The following is an 18995-nucleotide window of genomic DNA, read 5'->3' as shown; positions in this document are numbered from 1 at the left end:
TTCATTTAATTTTCTGCCTATATTAATTTTTATATGGTTATTAATATTCATATGTTAATCATGTTTAGTTGTTCTTATATATTTCAGACTAACCTGAAAGACATAAACACGTATCGAAACTACTTTTACATGAATTGAAATTATTAGTTCCTATGCCTAGTCTTATACAGTAGAATCCTGCCATGCAAACAAATTGGAAATAATTCTCGTTTGGATTACTGAATTTTCAGATTATATAAAAGAATTATAGAAGTGCAGACAAAAAATGTAAATCAATAGCATAAACAGCACATTGATCTAATTACTTCTTAGCTCATGAAATTTATTTTGTTATTTTAAGATACACCATTGGTGTAGTGGTCACAGACAAAGCTTCATATCTTAACGTTGAAATGGAAAAGAGCCCTATCTATAATAGCAATAAAGCCAAGATGCAAGCCTGACGGTTGTCAAAAAATATCCCATTAACTAAAGACATGCTTAAAATTGAATTGTTTGTGCTTAATAAATGGCACAAGCCTGCATATAAAAATAATAAACAAACATGGACATGACATTTTAAAACTGCCTCCTTATCATCCAGAGCTTAATGCTAGCTAATCTGGACAGATGTCAAAAAATGGGTTGCTGCAAACAATGTAACTTATAAAATTGTAATGTTAAAAATCTACCCAGAGAAAATTTGAAAATATTTCTGTAAAAGATTGGAAGAAATACTGTGGAAACATAAAGAAACATGAACAGGGGTTTATTGGAAGTCATGAAACCCTCGAGAGTTGTAGAGAATCGTTTGTAATAAATTTGGGAGTGGAGTTCAGTGACAAAGATTATTCAACCGATTCAGAATGCGAAGATAAATCTGAAGCTAAAGAGTATATGTCAGGTGTGGAAGAGCTTCAATAACAAGACACAGGTAATTGAACAGTACAAATATTTTACAATATAATAAAGGTTACTTGTTAAATTATAAAAATTTTAGTAAACAGTTCTTTTTTATTTTAATTCTGTACTTGGTCGTGAGGTGAGGGGGGTTGTTGGTAGGTGATGGGAATGGCGCTACATACACGAATATTCCGTGGTTCGCGCTAACTGGCTCCCTCAGTAGAAGTGAATAACCAAAACCAGGAGGAATGGGGATTCAGGGTCAAGATCCTTATCGTACACAATAGTTCTTTGTGAATGAAAGAAAGGCTCTCTTTATGTTGTAAAACCTTTATTTTATTTTAAAAATATATATTTTTTGCAATAGGCATACTAAGTACAAAAGTATTGAATGGACTTGAATACTATCAACAAAAAGCACTACAAACATTAATAAGTAAAAATACTAGGAAGAAGGGATTAATATTATCACAGTATATTAAGAAGTCTATTTGTAAGAAAATTATAATAAACGTTTATAGACTATCACAACAATGCTAGAAAATGAACAAATTATAACACTTTATTCACAGATCAAAACAAATAAATGCAAATAACACATCCTGTGACAAAACTAAGTCTAACAAACAAAAAGAACTGTGCGAGGGATATTGACTTTGAAAAAAATAATATGAGAACTATAAAATATAACTAAAACTAATTCAGTATAAAATTAACCATTCCCCTATAAAATTAATACCTGTAAAAGTACAGCCAGCATGTTTGATGAACAGATCACTTAAAATTGTCTCTGTACATTAGTATTATTTAAAAGAATTACTGAAAGCTGGAGGTAAAAAAAGAAAGACAAACTGAAGGGAAACTTGTACATATTATGTATTATTATATATAGGGTCTCTGAAAATGAATATCAGAATTTTGAATGGCCATTACTTAAACACTATATAAGATAACTAAATGATTTAAATGCCAAATTGAAGTTGAAATAACTATGTTTTGTTTTTCGTGTAGCATGGGAGGAAACATTGGACTTGGAATGCACATAACAGCTTCCTTGTGAAAGATTATGTTTTACTATGCAGGATTAATGATATAAATCTAGAATGAACAACAACTTTCATTTTGTCTTTTGTATGCGATTGAATAAACATCTGCTGCTGAAATTCAGCTTAGGATAGTCAATAGAATGGATGTATAACTATATTAACTTTTTTAATTTGGTTTTTTTAAATCTATGAACACTGAGCACTGCATATCACATAATATTTGATAACAGGACCAAAACTTACAATAAATCAAACAATATAAAATAATTGGTTGTCTTGATCTTTTATTTATACAGTTACAGGGAGTTGATTTACTGTTTAAGGCTTCGTTGCATCCTGACACATATCAATGAAAAGATGGAACTTTCGTTTTCGCATATAAATCGTAACTGACCTTTCTTTATTTGGCTACAATAGTAAAAGAAAAATGACAATAATTTGTAAAAGTCAAGATTTACGGTAGTTGACCAGTTGCATTGATGGAGTTTAGTAACTTTGAAAAATTCCAATTCTGGAGCAATTATGGTCAGTTGAGTGTTGTTATGTTGGAGTTTTGTTTTAATTTAACAGATTTTAAAATTATGTCTTTTTTATATAAATACAAACAGTCAGAAAACAGATGAATTTTATTTTGCTGTAAATGACATAAAACATATTTTACTAATGTTATTTATACCAAACGAAAGCCAATGATCTGTAATACTGTTTGATTACATATGTAGTCGTCATAGGTCTGTAGTCATCCTGAGACATCTGTTTCAAAAGCAACCATTGTGTAGGTTGTTGATTACCAGATGGAAAAAACTTCGTCAGTTTGGGTTGTTTATTGTTTAGTGCCTGTGTTGAAATTGTAATAAAACTGTAAATTGTCCTTTTCTTTTATTATGTGTTATTTGGAGAGTAAAATCATATTGTTAAATATATATATATATATATATATATATATATATACACATATTGAATTCATTTTATGTAAATTATAGTTTTTTAAGTTGCAATATAAACACAGACAACATAAACAAACAAAATTAACTTGTGAATGTTTGTTTGTACGGGCGTTGGGATTTTATGCAGATATCTTTGACGTCCAGATATATGTACAGGATCAAACGAGTTAATATGTTCTAATACCAATGTTTCACTTCTGTTCATTTCCATGCATTAATGCTCTTCCCAATATTTTCCCTGTTGTAATGAGAATAGCAGTGGCTGTACTTTACAAACAACATTTAAATGAACAACACATATAATAATAAACCGTATAACATGAATTAACAATAAGTAACAACAGTAGTACGATAAAGTATATAATATGAAGTAACATACAACTTTACATATCATTGGGATACACAGAGTTTGGTGTTTACATTGTTCATGGCTTTCTTTACTATTGGATTACTGCAATTCAATATAATAATCACAATACTGTATACATATTTCTGTTATATAAAGTATGTAATAGGTACCATAATTAATGGTTCATAACATATCCCAGCTAAGCATTTAAATGATTTTCTATTAATTTTGTAATAATTCTAACTAATTAAACTCGTTTTGGCCAAATATATAACATATACAATTTTTTTTAATGACAAAATTTTTATTCATTTTAAAAATTACACATGATATTATTCTTTTAACAACATAATAATAATCACAAAATAATATTAATAATACTGTAAATTATAATTAATAATCTACAGCTCTTCTGCCTAGAACTAACAAAGTTACATTTTTGGTATATGTATATGAAGATTATCCAGCATATAAAGAATGTTTGGCTATTTTCTAATATCACCAATGTTACTTAGTCACTTTCTGACAGATGTTTATGTCACCACATGTTTATCTTCATCTCTTTCTAATGCAATTGTTACAAATTTACTTCTTTGACATTTCTATAGAATAAAAAACTTTTCCATTGGATACATTTTATTTCTTTTTGTAATAACTTGCTGTTAATAATGGGCTAAGCATAACGTTTCAATCAAGCTCTCATTTCCTTTTTTGTAAGTGGGAGAGCCATTGGCTGAAATGTTAAAAAGCCTTGACTTTTAGCTAGAGCTAAAAGATAGTTTGTGGTCACATCCTTTCTATTGATTAAAACACTATTTAGTAATTTCCACCCTATATAGTTCCAATCCTCGTTTTATTCTGTTTAATAAGGTCCTAGCACACAACTGTAGATTCTGCTTGAGTGTGAAATTAAAAGGCTAATTTTATTACTTTAGTTACAATTATTTTAAAAATTTACAAAATATAAAATTCCTACAATTAATTGTTTTTCAAATATATAACAAATCTGAAATCTGTATGCACTAAAAATAATTAATTAATTAATAACCAATTAAAAAAATGTTGTTTCTTTGAAAGTGACAGGTTTTTATATTAATAAAAGGTTTCTACTTAGGTAAATTTTGATATGGCGATATTTCACTGACTTTGTACACATTTTACAATAACTAAATACTGACTTAGTTTGGAGTTGCAGAAAGCATAAAAAGGAACCTAGGTGTTACTGTCAAGACCCAGGTTGTCTGAGACAAGTTCTCAAATGTTAGACGATCTATCAGCAAAATTTTGGGATATTATTGAAATGAGAGGCTAAAACAAGCTATAAATCAACATAATAAATCATACCTATTATATTTCACTAACATTATAGCTCCTGAACACTTTCAATTCACTGCATATTAGCCTAGATTTAAATAGGCTTTATAATTACAACATATCACATATAAAAACCACAAAATTACTATACGAAACACTACATGTCTATTTAAAAATATCCGTAAATAACTTTTTAATAACTAATTAACATTATTTTGCAAAATAAATACATTTTTATAACGGAATAAAAGCACCATAAAAACAACTAACTCGTTTCAAGATGGCTACATGTTGACGATCGTTCTGTACAGATCAAAAGTTTCATGTTGTCACGAGGACAACACTGCTGCCAAAACAGCAAAACAAATTTCACCATTGAAATCAGCAATTCTTTCGGTTTGAAATGGTATATAAATAGTGGTGGTCAGTGGCGAGTTGGATTGACATTACCTCAAATGCTACTACAGAATTAATTAAATTGACATTATATTGTTGGTTGCCAGTGTAAGAGTAAACTTGATAGGCCATTTTCAGACTTAAGACTGATTGCATGTTAACCACATCTATTTTTTATTTGTACATAAAGCAAATAACCTTGTAAGTTTTACACTGGATGGAATTTTGGATTTTTATTGATTTTGAAGTGTGAGTATGACATACTTTAATGTGTAACAACTATTCTGAACTTAGATTGACACAAAGAGAAGAGCCAGGAAATTAACCATAGCGACAAATATTAACTGCAAATATTCTGTAGTTTCTACATAATCCAAACTTAGATTGACACAAAGAGAAGAACCAGGAAATTAACCATAGCGACAAATATTAACTGCAAATATTCTGTAGTTTCTAAATAATCCAAACTTAGATTGACACAAAGAGAAGAACCAGGAAATTAACCATAGCGACAAATATTAACTGCAAATATTCTGTAGTTTCTACATAATCCAAACTTAGATTGACACAAAGAGAAGAACCAGGAAATTAACCATAGCGACAAATATTAACTGCAAATATTCTTTAGTTTCTACATAATCCAAACTTAGATTGACACAAAGAGAAGAGCCAGGAAATTAACCATAGCGACAAATATTAACTGCAAATATTCTGTAGTTTCTACATAATCCAAACTTAGATTGACACAAAGAGAAGAGCCAGGAAATTAACCATAGCGACAAATATTAACTGCAAATATTCTGTAGTTTCTACATAATCCAAACTTAGATTGACACAAAGAGAAGAGCCAGGAAATTAACCATAGCGACAAATATTAACTGCAAATATTCTGTAGTTTCTACATAATCCATAAGTGTTACTGAATCCATATTACTGTATAGCTAAAGTATGGCTTATATTCTTTATTCAATAAAACCTCACCAATTTTAAACTGAAAACTATATTATTTTTTAATTATTACAAACAATACTTTCCTGAATAATAACTAAGAACAATTCCATACATTAAAAAATTATTAAGTGGTTTTACCCATTAAATTCATATTTATAATTTAAACTGAAAACTCTATAAGAATATTTTTGCGAAAGAGAAGGATTGTAGTATGGTAAGTAATATAATGCCCCAATGTATCTATTCACAAGCCATAAATTGCTTTTAAAACAGGTTATACTTGATTGATGATGTAGGATTATTTTAGTTCAAGAGCATAAGATTGATTGAATTTCAAGGAAATCTTCTCCAAAAAGATACTTTGTCACTCTTCTACAAATGAATCATGAACACTATATTTAATAAATCTGATATATGATCTCTATATTTAACTATGTGATGGTGAAAATGAATTCCACATCTTTATACACCTATACCTAGTTTATAGTTTTTATAATTTATCTCGGATTCTTGAGGAAACTCACATACCATAACAAAACAACCTCACTTTTAAAACTAAATTTTTAAAATATTGAAGATAAACCTTATCTTATAAATTAAAATACAATAATTAATAACAATAAATGTAATTAACTTAGATTTGCTTAAAGTAAAATGGGCAAGGTGCTTCTGAAAACATATTGACAAATTTGTATGAATATTGACTGTCAACATTAAAATAAGACTTTTTGTTCTGCAAAATATTTTCCAGCATACATTCCTTCACACTTAGAACCCTACAAAGTTTGACATATTCAAGTTTTTTATAGTACGATTTGCTGCACTAATCTATACTACGATGCATAATCTCTGGTTGCTAGTTACCAACAAGCTGGGGACAGAAAATTTCCATTTTTTTGGAATAACCCAACAATGCATCTAGATTTTATAATGTACTATAAATTTTGTTTTATTTTGGATTTTTGTTTCCAATTGCCAAAGATAAATATCTGAATAGTAAAACACTGTTAATTTTTCATCTTTGGAGGGTTCCAGGTATAATTGAAATTAGGTATTATGTTTAAATATTGGGAGCCTAATTCAAATCCGAAAACATCCCTTTAGCTTCATTTTAATTAATTCATTACCAATAATTTCTCATTTCATCTTTACAGCAGTTTTCTAGTACAATATTAAAAACACTCTGCCCCAATTAAATTGGTAAAGAAATTTTTTTTGTGAAACAGTGTTTAAGTTACTTGAAAATAAAATCTGCAACATGGCTTTTTGTGAAATGATTAACAATTTCTTAATATAATAATCTTTAAATTAATTTTGCAAAATCAATGTATTTATTTCTGACAATTTTCCTCAAATACTCATGTATGATAGTGTAATGGATATTGTAATGTCCACAATGTCATTTATTTCAAGAATACTTTTACGATCGTGTAGACGTAATAATTCCTTAAACCTACATAATTCCTGAACTGGAAAATCTCATAAATGTGACAAATTATATATCTAACACCTCTCTTTGTAAGTAGATTTTATACTCATCTTTGATTTGAAACAGTCTATAAGCAGATACGTATATCATCCAATGCTAAAATCTGTTCCTGATTGAAACGTTTTGGTTGTGCACTATCTAGCAGCAAACAACAGAAATGGTAACTATTAAAGTATTACACACAGTCAAAAGTTGTATCTTATGTTTTTGTTTACATATTTCTATCTTAAGGTGTTGATTATTACTTTAATTTCAGCTACTTTAAAATAACATTTATGCTGATAACTGAAGCAGATAATTCAGTAAAATAGGACAAAACTAGTCCTTCAGTAATTAATGTTGTTAACATTAGCATGAGTAGATATTTATATAGTAAATATCAAAACTGGAATATTCTTTATTTCCCCAGTGATTTTATAAACTTATATATTTTGTAATCGTACGAGACAACTTGTAAAATATTATTTTAATAAAACTAAAATGACAACATTAAAAGAATTAAGTAATAATACTTATTTCTATCAACAATCTTTGCTAATTACTACATGCAAGATTCTTATTTTCAAATAACATAGTAATGACAGCGAAGTAAAATAAATTATTAGTTTATAAACTTCACCATAATACTATCCCAGCTTTTTGTATTACTTAATGTTAAAACTCCATGTACTAAAAAATTTATACACAAAAATATTTTAGTGTATGAAAATAAAATGGAGAGTTAGCTTATTTCAGAAGCTATTTCAAATACATAATACATGGACGGTATATATCATAATACTTGTATAAAGATCCAATTTAAAATATGTAGTTAAAAAACAAGTAGCTAATAGATCATAAAATTATTTACCTACACATTACAAAATCTATACTGTGATTAATACTTGTAGTTCCAGCAGATCCAAAAGTAGTCATTTAACAACATTTGTCTTTTTTTTATAGATCCATTAGTGTTACTAAGTTCCAGACTTTAATTTCCATCAGAATATATCTTCCCATACTCTCTGGAAAAACAAAACAAACATTATAAGAAAATGAATTGTACACACCAGTAACCTGTTAATTACAATCAGCTACATAACGAAAGAAATTTTATAATGATAGATTACACATACAGGGTGGGCCATAAGTCACTTGACAAAAATGCATTGCGATGGTAAGTATTAATTTATTATTAAGTATATGTTAAAAATATAAATGTTTATAATTGTAATTGTCATACCAAATAACATACACATACCTAAAGTAAATGTTCAAAGTGTCCTCCATTATTTTCTATAAACATGTAACATATTTTAAGCACAGAAGCGCATATGGTGTCAGTGATTCATTTGGTAGATAATTCTTCAAATACGTTCTCTTAATTGTTGCAGATCCCTTGGTTTCTCTAAATTACTTAATTATTTAGAAAACTTAATCTACCGAAACCACTTCTGACAAGATGCTAACTTCAACATAACTCAAACATAACCTAATACTGTTTTGTTGTAACATCTGACAGGTTACAACTAGAGTTAAATTGATACTGAGGGACTGGTTGTGTCAAGTGACTTATGGCCCACTCTGTATGTTAATAAAATTTTTATTTTAAATGTTTCAACCTCTTTTCTTCTTTCAACTCCTTAAAAGATTTATTTCCCTTATCCTATTTTCTTCGAATCTCATGTACAAGGTCTATAAGGTGTTCTTCATAGCTCCATAACTCATTGTGTTTTTTCTTACCTAATTTTCAGTCATTCTTATTTTCTATTTTCCAACCTACACAGAGAAATTCTTTTAATTTTAATTTTTTTTAAACCTGTAGGTTCCAAATTTAAAATAGTTGTATTTTTATTGAACAAATGTCTATTACTACATTATTTTAATAAATTTAACTTACATAAAATATGCCAATGTAAAGCCAAGTGACTGCAACATTGAGCACTGCTATTAACAAAATAATTACCAACATGCTTGACGGGTGGTTCTGTTTTAGGTAGCAGCATTTTTTATTATTCGCATAAGAGATCAAGTTTGTTGATATATTCCTATATCTGAATCATCAACAGTTAAATTAAGAGTGTAGTGCTATATGGCCCAGGTATATTGGACTCTTTAAACTATATCTACAGCATGACATTTGGAAATTCTGTTGAACAATACTGATTCTAAATATATTTTACACCTGTTTCTTCACATAGGATATGAGTTTAACGTTGCTTTCTTTCTTCAGAATAAAATTTTGAAAGAGCCATACATAGCAAGTGACATATATTTTATAGATGGCGCAAACTGATAAAAACTGGTAAAAGTGGACTGAAGGTACTTGGACTATATTATGAAGTTTATTAACCCTTCAACATAATTTCACATAATAGTCAAGGTCTGCAAACTCACCATGCTGCAGTAGTTTCACAAGAATCTCACATTTTATATAGACAGACTATGCTACACTGAACAATTTCAACAATTCCTATTGGCGACTGTCAGATCTATTTCAAGATTTTCTGTTTCAATAAATAGAGGATAAATGATTCCATCTTTGTGCCATGTAATGGTAGCACATTCACCCGGCAAGTGAGAGATCCGGGTTCGAGTCCCGGTGGAGCAAGTACTTTTTGTGATTCAATGTTTATTGAAATTATATATATATATATATATATGTTACCCCCATATACTCCCATGTTGAAGGGACAACTATCCTATTTCCAACTAATCCTCATTTATACTTTAAACAGATCACTATAGCTTTGGTTCCCTTGAAACCCTCATGATTGTCTGGAATAACCATCTCTGTATAAATAGAAACAATAATTTCAGTAGAACACTTTCACTACCCAATAATTTGTAACATGCCATAAATTTTACTCTCTTAATAAAAAAGGCTACACGTTAAACATCACAAAATTCTTCAAGTCATAAGAGCTTTCTTAGAGTACCATGTATCACCGATTATAACTGACTGATACCAGAAATGGAAATAATTACTTGTCAGACAGTTTAGGTGCAGTGTCCGGATGTATCATCTGGTCAGCCCAAAGAGTAGGCTTGTACGTAGACAATTCTCCTCCCAACTCTGCCGGCAGTATGTCTGCATTCAAAACTTCATGTAATGCCGACAAGTTGTTGCCGTACAAGAAAATCTGAAAGATACATTGTGATAAAATGTTTAAAAAATTACATTAGGTATTTAATTTATGTTAATAATCAAAAACATTAATTATAAATTAACTTAAACCTAATTATCTTTCCTACCTTCTATTAAAAAAATACGTGCCCCATTACAATTATAATTTAGTATAATGATAACTCTTAATTACATATTCTGTCACAATTTTAATAAAATCATTTAAATATGTAAATTTTATAATTTAATTTCTCATCATTTGTCTTGATACAATTGATCAATGAATTAACATATTTAGTTCGTGGATTCACATTTATAACAGTTATTTTATAAGTCCGTATATTTGAAATTAATTACTTAATAATTTTGTTATAATAAAATTATTTCAAAATGAAAACTTGAGTAAGTACCTTCTCTTTGGTTTTTTCTTTAAGGAAAGGCTTAGCAAACATTAATACAGCCTCAACGTACCAAGGCTGATTTACAAAATGTACTCCTTTAAACCGAGCGGGAAAGCAATCTTGCAGACCTTCGATCATGGCTTTCATCACTCTCGGACTGATGTTTGTCGACTGTCTCAATGAGAAATCTGTCCAGTCCACAATAAACACAAAACCATTGACTTGATTCTCTTCGTGTTCCAGTAAGCGGTCCAGTGTCAACAGTAATGATCGATAAATCACTTCTAGAGAATAGTTTGAGTGATCCCAATGATTACAAAAGAAGACCAATACACAACGCCCTCTTCTGTAGAAACACACATGATTAGTTATTAGAATAGATAAACTTAACTTCAAATTATAATTCCTATACTTTAATTATTGGTATAGTCCAACACAAACGTGTGAAGAAAAACATCAAATAAAATTAGAATTTGGTATTTCATGTGCAAATACTGTATACTAATGGCAATAATAAAATTTCAGTGTTTACTGAGTTTATCTGATATGTGACAATCATTAATCATATCATTTATAATGTTTTATTTTCAAGTGAATCTTGTAATATAAGCAAATTTTCAACTCAAATAAAAGTGCAAAGAAGACAGTTTGAGCTACCTAATACTAGAATGAAGGAGGTACTAGTAAATATTTGTATGTCAGAATACAACATAACACACAATATTATAATTATTATTTTTTATAAATTTTCAAGTCCAATGTGTGTGTGTGTTATAAGCAGTAAAAAGCAAATGATTTTAAAATATAGAATCAGCCAATAACACATTGCAGCAAATCAGTATATAAACATTCAGTGATTAGATAATGACAAGATCGGAAAATTCCATTAGCCAGTATGAGTCGGTATTGGACAAAAGAGTTGTATTGAGATTTTTTTAAATCTGAACAATTATCATTAATATTGTATAAGTAATTTTGTTAATAGGGGGGAATAAGAAATGTTGTACAGATGCCAAGCTTTTAGTATTCCTGAAAATTACCAAAAATTCTAATAACCATTTTTAAGGATCTTCTTACCATGTTACCAATTAAAAAGTTTCTTCCGTTTACTAGAACTGCTGAGTTATGTATTCAGTTCCATTACATTGTTTTATTCTCCATGGCCTTCACAGTTGTCAGACTGATAATTTTAGTATGACATCTGTACTTATTTTACATAGTGCACTACTGAGAGTTTTCTGCAGAATGAATTCTTTACAAAAATATGAGTTTTATTTATTTTAAGTGTACAGATTTAAAACATGACTTGTTATGATGATTTTATTTGCAGCAGTGATCCTTGTTATTAAATTTGTTACGTTTGTTTTGATTGTAGTTGATACGCTAAATTGTTATGAAGTTAATTGGAGATTATTTTATCCAAGCTAATGTAAATACACTTAAATAAATAAAATTGTTATGTGAAGAAGAGATGATTACCTAATCAAAACCACTGAATGTACAAAAAGCCAAACTAGCATCTTTATCTCCACTTCTCGCTTTGTTAGTTGGGTTATTGGGTTTCCTACTACGTGGTTGTTTTGTTATAGAATACTTGTCACAATACCAATAATTTTACTTGGTCTTCCTTATTTTATGGCATAGGATGTAACAGGAAATGGCTACGGCGGAGCTCCACAGTATAGTATTCAATGTTATTATTATCATTATTCTATATCTAATATGTTAATTGACATAGTCAAGATGATATGGAATATTTCAACTTGCAGATGAAGTGTTAATCTATAATACCCTAAATTTAACTATTATTCTTTTATTTGAGATATTCAATGTTGTAACTAACAATAGACAGGTAATTGGGAAAGCAGCTCCCTATTACTTTCAACATACCAACTATATAAGTACCAAGTAACTATTAATTAAAAAAAAAACAAAACACATGCATATCTATCTACTAGTACTAAGTAAAGATAATAAATATTATAATACCTGTCTCTATTGGCCAACACCCCAGGGAAACCATCATACAAGGCTTGTTGAATCAAAGTATCATTTAATGTCATGTTTTCAAACAAAGCTGGGTGCTCTTTCCTGTATTCATGGTAGTTACAAAGCAACTTGAAGCTTTCTTCAACTTTCATTTTACGAGCATGTAAAAACCTCAGTAAAAATGAATCATTCATCTCTGGTAAGCCTAAAACGTAATTTTGTACAAATAACTTTTTCTAAATAGTGATGCAGATAAAAAAAAAAAACATATTGTTATACAAAATAATATAGAAAACTATGTAATCCAACAATGTTTTAAAATCGATAACTTTTACCAAAATTAAGTAAAATATCCAACCCATAAGTAAAAAAATGTATACTCATAATTTTTCTTAATAATGTTGTATCATAAACTTGAAACATAAAAATTATAATGGTTCAGGTTTATAATTTGAAAACTCCATTGTTTAGTAAAACTTGACTTGATGCCCAGAAATGAAGTAGGTATTTTGAATACAGTAATCTCGTGGGTCAGGCATCTGCAGGTTTCGGTTATCAACAAACTTTTCCCTAAAGCCTAACAGCTAAAAATAAATTAATTAAGGAAAAATGATTGCAGTGAGTTATGAGTGGTAGAGTTAAATACGGTACTTTGGGATTATACCGACCACACCAGTATGAAGAACACAAAAATATAAATTTATAGAAATAAACATGATAGAACGAAAAAACAACTCTTTAATTACAAACTTACAAGCATTTCCAGGTATTGTGATCGGTATTGTTGTCGCTGTTATCTTATCTTTCTCGAGAATCCCGATTACGGCCAGGCCGCGCGGCATCACATGATTTGCACTGTACATAATTGCCTTTCCATTACAATTCAATTTATATTTCTGATCAGCCCCTCTAGAATTTGATATTTTACTGATAGGTACTATCTCGAGGGATGTTTTTCTTTCGTCGACATCAGCACGGGGCAGCACCAAAGGTGCTGTCGAAGCCTGCGCTGATGGCCGGAGGCACTAGCATTTTGGGTGGCGGAATGTGATCAAGAATAAAAACAAGTTTTGAGTGTTTTTTTCAATAAAGAGTTTAGTTTTAGTTTGGTAATGTTTGTTGTTGTTGAATTTTTGTGTTTGGAGAAATGTAGAGGTAAAACACGGAAGTACAACAAAGCGACGCACCAGCTGAACGGGTGGCGAGACTCTGCAATCACGTTATCTACTAGACCGCTCGACTTTGACCTCTGTCTGAGGATGGGGAAGGGTTTGCGATAAGACAATTCCTGTTTTATATTGACGAAATATTGTTCTACGCTAATCTAGTAATCAGTAAAAGCAAAATGTCGAATAACGATTCATGTCTGGGTGTGGTCAGTATAATCCCAAAGTACCGTTAATACTGTAAGGGAATTAAATTGTTAATTTATTTATCTATTAACTCTATTTTCTCCTAAGACCATGGCTAGCACATGTTAAAAGTTTAACACTGGAAAGTAGCAACAGCCGTTGCTGTTACTGTTTTATTTTCATAGTTTAACATTGTTCCTTTTAAATTATTTATAACACTATTAACTTGTTTTGTATTTTAATTATCTCTGTAGTTATTATTTATCATATGCATTATTAATCTATTTTACGGCTATACTTGCAATTATTGGGGAACATAGGTGATTATGATGACTGATTTTATTAGGTATTTTATTACCGTTAACTCTTCTAAATTATAAGTATATTATTAAACACTTCCCATGCTATGGACGAATATATTAGAATGGTACACTTTGACCAAAACGCCAAATACAGTTATATTCGATATTATAGATTGTCTCTTGAAGAGTTTTTAGTTCACAAAAGGCCTATGAAATGCAGAGTGCACGCTCCGTGCTTATCGCAGTTGCCAAGGAAGTAATTATAAACTACCATCATTCTGCAGCAGGGGGAGTGGAGCACCCTTTGTCTAATTCCGAGTACCTGCTCGTCAGTTCTGTGTATCCGATAGAACCATAACCAAACATATCTGTAGCGTGTATTACTGCTTTCTCAATTGTCACAATCACCTACAATGTATCTTTTTATTATTCTTCATTGTGTGGTAGTGTTGTGATTAGTGTGAAATATTTATCTTGTTTCATAGTAAAATTAAAAATTATTTGGAATAAACAGTTTTGTAAATAGTTCATTTTTATTTTTATCAATAAATACACTAATTATAAGTAAAATTGCCCTGTTTTATACTTTATTTTTGGTTTTACCTTTTATAATTTAGTTATAATAAATATTTACTTTAAACTTAAAAAAAAAAAACATTTTTTACTTGTTTTGGTGTTATAGAAAAGTTAATGGATTTATTAGGGGCGTGTGAAGGGTTAAGTAATTTATATGATTATATTCAATGTATACAAAATGTATATTCAATATGTATAAAGAGATTTTTAATTCAATTCTTACAGTGATAACCCGTGAGAAGGATTTGTGAAAATACTTTGTTAATTACACCTTTGATTGATTAGTTGTGCAACTAGATTGTATTAGTTGTATAACTAGATTGTATTAGTTGTGTAACTACTACAATCAAAGGTTACACTAAACTACAGTAAAAATTATACACAATAATCTTATTAAATTGTGATCAAGATTTTCACAATTCATTATTTACTATTACAAATGTTACCTTCATGCTGAGAAACTTTATTCTTGAGCACTTTCAAAGCCTCTTCCTTTTCAAGTGGCAATTCTTTAGTTGGAGTGTATGGGGCACTAGAAGGGCTACGTGGTACCCGATAGCCAGCCCACTCAAAGTCACAGTATTCAGCCATGGTGGTAATATTTAATCCTGTAATATAAAATAAGACCTACTGAAAGCAATAACAAAAACAACATGTAAATTTGTCATAAGATAAAATAACAATACCAGTTCAAACATCTCACTTCAGCCAAATTTTGTACACTACTGCACTCAGTGTTTAATACTTACATGTATTGTAGCTAGTCTCAGGTTTTTGTAATACTAATTAGTAGACCTACTGTTAATATTATATCATTTTGACAAATTAAAAAAGAAGAAATGTTGTTCCTTACGCTCTATAATTGAGTTATTTTGTTGTTGTTACCAAAAGTAGTTTTGACTTTCCTTTATTGTTTCATTCAAGATTATCAGCTTTTTAAATTATAATACAGGTCAAAAATATGTAAAATACCAACAAGAACTCTTTGGACAGTATAAAACTCATCTGTTGAAGTAATTACTTTACTTTTCCAGATGTTTAGGGTTTTTCAGCAGGCACAAATAAATAACTTATATTTTGTTTCACTGCTTTTTTGTAGAAAGTAAATATGCGATTTATATATATACAAATCGCATATTATATATAATCGCATATATATATATATATATACAGTTTTTCTTACAAGGACCTACAAAAACTACAATATTAGAAAGAACAGACTTTATTTGACTTACTGTGAAAATTGCATAGGTATCCTTATAATTGGTTCTTGTTTTTCTGCCTCCCAAAAAGAAGCGATGTCGTCAGCAAGAAGTAGACCACACTGTTTTTAACTATTTTTTGTTACTATGCGATACAATCAGAATTAGATTACGTTATCATATACATGTTAGTAGTAATAGCAAAGAGATAACCTTTATGAGTACTCATGTGATCTGAGTTTGAAGTTGGGTACTATTTCGAGGGATGTTTTTCTTTTTTGGCCAGAAGTGCAAGATGGCACGAGAGCCTGCATTGATGCCAGGGGCATTTCCAATCAGTACTTCCCCGCCCTTAAATCACATTTCAGATCTTCATCTTTTCCAATGTCAGATCCTGTTGGGCAATCTGACACATGATCTGAGGAGGCTTCAGTGGTGCCCCTCCACACTTCTGGCGAAAAAGAAAAACTCGCTCTCGAGATAGTTCAAGCTTAGGTCACTTGAGTACTCATAAATGTCAACTTTTTATATTCCTAATACAAACATAAGTATAGCCTAAAACAAATAGTAGATATCCACTCTGTAGTTGCCGCCTTCTCACCGAAATCGCTTCCTTATGGTAGGCATAACACAAGTATTGCTTGTCATAACTAAATGCCACTTTCACAGTAAGTAAAAAAAGTCTATTCTTTCTAATATAGTTTTTGAAGGTCCTTGGTAACAAAAACTGTTAAAAAATAGTTGCCTCTAAATAGTCAAAGAAACATATATTTTTTTATTGAATAATAAAACGTATCTACACTGAAATTATAAAGTTGCAATAGAAAACATTACTTTGCCGTTTGTTTGCTCGCTTTGACAAAATGCAAAATAACAGGATTTTGTCTTTCACTTTACGTCGACTACATCACTTATTCATAATTTCTTCCTGAACAAGAACATCAGTTTCAATTAGCCTATCTGTTTACTACTCTTTGGCCCGAGGAAAGACATCCAAGGTTACAAATACAGTTAAAGGCATTTCTATAATGTCAAACAACTAATTTTGACTAGTCACTAGTATTTAGTTATTAATCGTAGAGTTGTGATTGTACCAAGTGACAGCAAACTTTTCATCATGATGATTTCGGTAGCCTATATATAATAGTGAAGGTTCACAATATAATAAACGTATTGATAATGTCTACAAATGTTTGAAAGTGAATGTGGTTTTTTTTTTGTAAAAGTGCAAAGTGTTACTATTTAACTAAAATATCAAATAGCCTAGTTTTTAGAAAGTGTAATTTCTTTTCTTTTGCATGAAAACCCTTTTGGGAGAAATTTTGTATAGCCTATTTTGAAAAATAAACACAAGATTTTTTCTAAGGCTACTTTGGAATTTTTTTAGTTTAGCCTACCTTCTCTTTTTCATTTTTAATGCTGACAAAATTCTAACTTTACATAAGCAAAATAGATAAAACTGCAGATAACTGTTCTCTGCAATGTACTAAACAAGAAATCATAAAATAGGCCTAGTATTATGTGGGTTCGACTTTACTTCAATAATATTCTAGTGGGTTTGAAAGATGATGTGCACAGCTAGCAAAATAGTGCCCGAAATTACTAGAATTTCAACATCCAGATCCAGAGTTAAAAGAAATACCAACTAAATGTGGCCCGGTAACAATATTTTTATAAAATATTCTATTCCTTAATATTCCACCCAATATAATATATAAATGGTTTATTGAACATTTTAGTTATTTAGACATAAATGACAGTTACTTACATTGAACTTGATTTGACATGTACTGCTAATACTCTTACAGGACTAACTATAATACCTACACAACAACAACGTCTCTACTGTAGAGTCTGGAGTAGAGAATGACTCATCTGACAAACGGCTGACAGTTCTTTTAGACATGTTTTTCTTAATTAGCTAAAAGGCGTTGGAGAGACCCGTGCTGCCTCGTTGTACAAAAATTTTGTCGTGGTTGCACCCCTTTTTTGCAATGTAAACAAAATATTTATTTAGTCAGTTGGTAAACATTTAATTTATATAACGTAAAAAGTTAATGGTATGAACATATATGTTTCTAAAGTGTATGTTTTGTACGTTGTTACTTCCTTTACAGATGGAATTAAGGAAATCAAGTTATAGTTGGGGTAATGGATATTTTGGAGATGTGAGGATGTTTCTCGCCAGGTGCCGTTGAGGCATTTATATCTCGAAATGAAGGTCCACGGGTTAAAAACCATTTCCAGGATGCAAACATGTTGCGGCATGCAATTCTGCACTAGCGAGCAACGCGGAAACTGGGGCATGCTAAAATAAACACCTGCCTCCATAGAATTAAATGCTATTTTATTCCTCTGTGCCTCAATTGTTCATTAGGAGAAAATGAAATATTGGAGAATATACTTATAAAAGAGAAAAATATTTTAAGCACATAAAAGAAATAATCAAGTGCAATGGCCATGTTGTATTTATAGAACATAACAATATCCTTAGAGCAATAAAACGGAGTTTGAAGAAAACAGTACAAAATTACATATTATATTAAATACATAAATGATTATCCGTCTTCGGTTCTTCGGTTGTTCGGGTCTTTGCTTTTTCGGGTTTGGACATTCTAAGGAGATTGTTTTGTTAACAATTTTTTCTTACACGTGAATTCGCCAGATATCACACCTAAAGCTGATACTAACCA

At 30.0% G+C, this 18995-nt stretch overlaps 1 protein-coding gene across 1 annotated transcript; it reads right to left on the bottom strand.

Annotated features, from left to right (window-relative positions):
- Positions 1 to 1196: 1196 nt before the first annotated feature.
- On the bottom strand, positions 1197 to 18220 carry LOC124362765 (clavesin-1-like). The gene is made up of 6 exons (XM_046817532.1): positions 18071 to 18220; positions 15547 to 15708; positions 12871 to 13075; positions 10891 to 11227; positions 10342 to 10496; positions 1197 to 8378 (listed from the first exon to the last, which is right to left on the bottom strand). The coding sequence occupies exons 2-6, from the start codon at positions 15689 to 15691 to the stop codon at positions 8345 to 8347; spliced, it is 876 nt and encodes a 291-aa protein (XP_046673488.1). The 5' UTR covers positions 15692 to 15708; positions 18071 to 18220; the 3' UTR covers positions 1197 to 8344.
- Positions 18221 to 18995: the final 775 nt, after the last annotated feature.

This window comes from Homalodisca vitripennis, chromosome 5 (assembly GCF_021130785.1).
Source record: "Homalodisca vitripennis isolate AUS2020 chromosome 5, UT_GWSS_2.1, whole genome shotgun sequence".
Taxonomy (NCBI): domain Eukaryota; kingdom Metazoa; phylum Arthropoda; class Insecta; order Hemiptera; family Cicadellidae; genus Homalodisca; species Homalodisca vitripennis.
Note: the sequence above shows the minus strand (reverse complement) of the source record. Positions and strands in the feature narration are given on the sequence as shown.

Coding starts and splice junctions, on each gene's coding strand:
- LOC124362765 (XM_046817532.1), bottom strand. CDS start 15,691: ATGGCTGAATACTGTGACTTTGAGTGGGCTGGCTATCGGGTACCACGT. Junction 10,497..10,890: donor AAGAAAAAACCAAAGAGAAG/GTACTTACTCAA, acceptor TGTATCTTTCAG/ATTTTCTTGTACGGCAACAA. Junction 8,379..10,341: donor GCACCTAAACTGTCTGACAA/GTAATTATTTCC, acceptor TTGTTTTTCCAG/AGAGTATGGGAAGATATATT.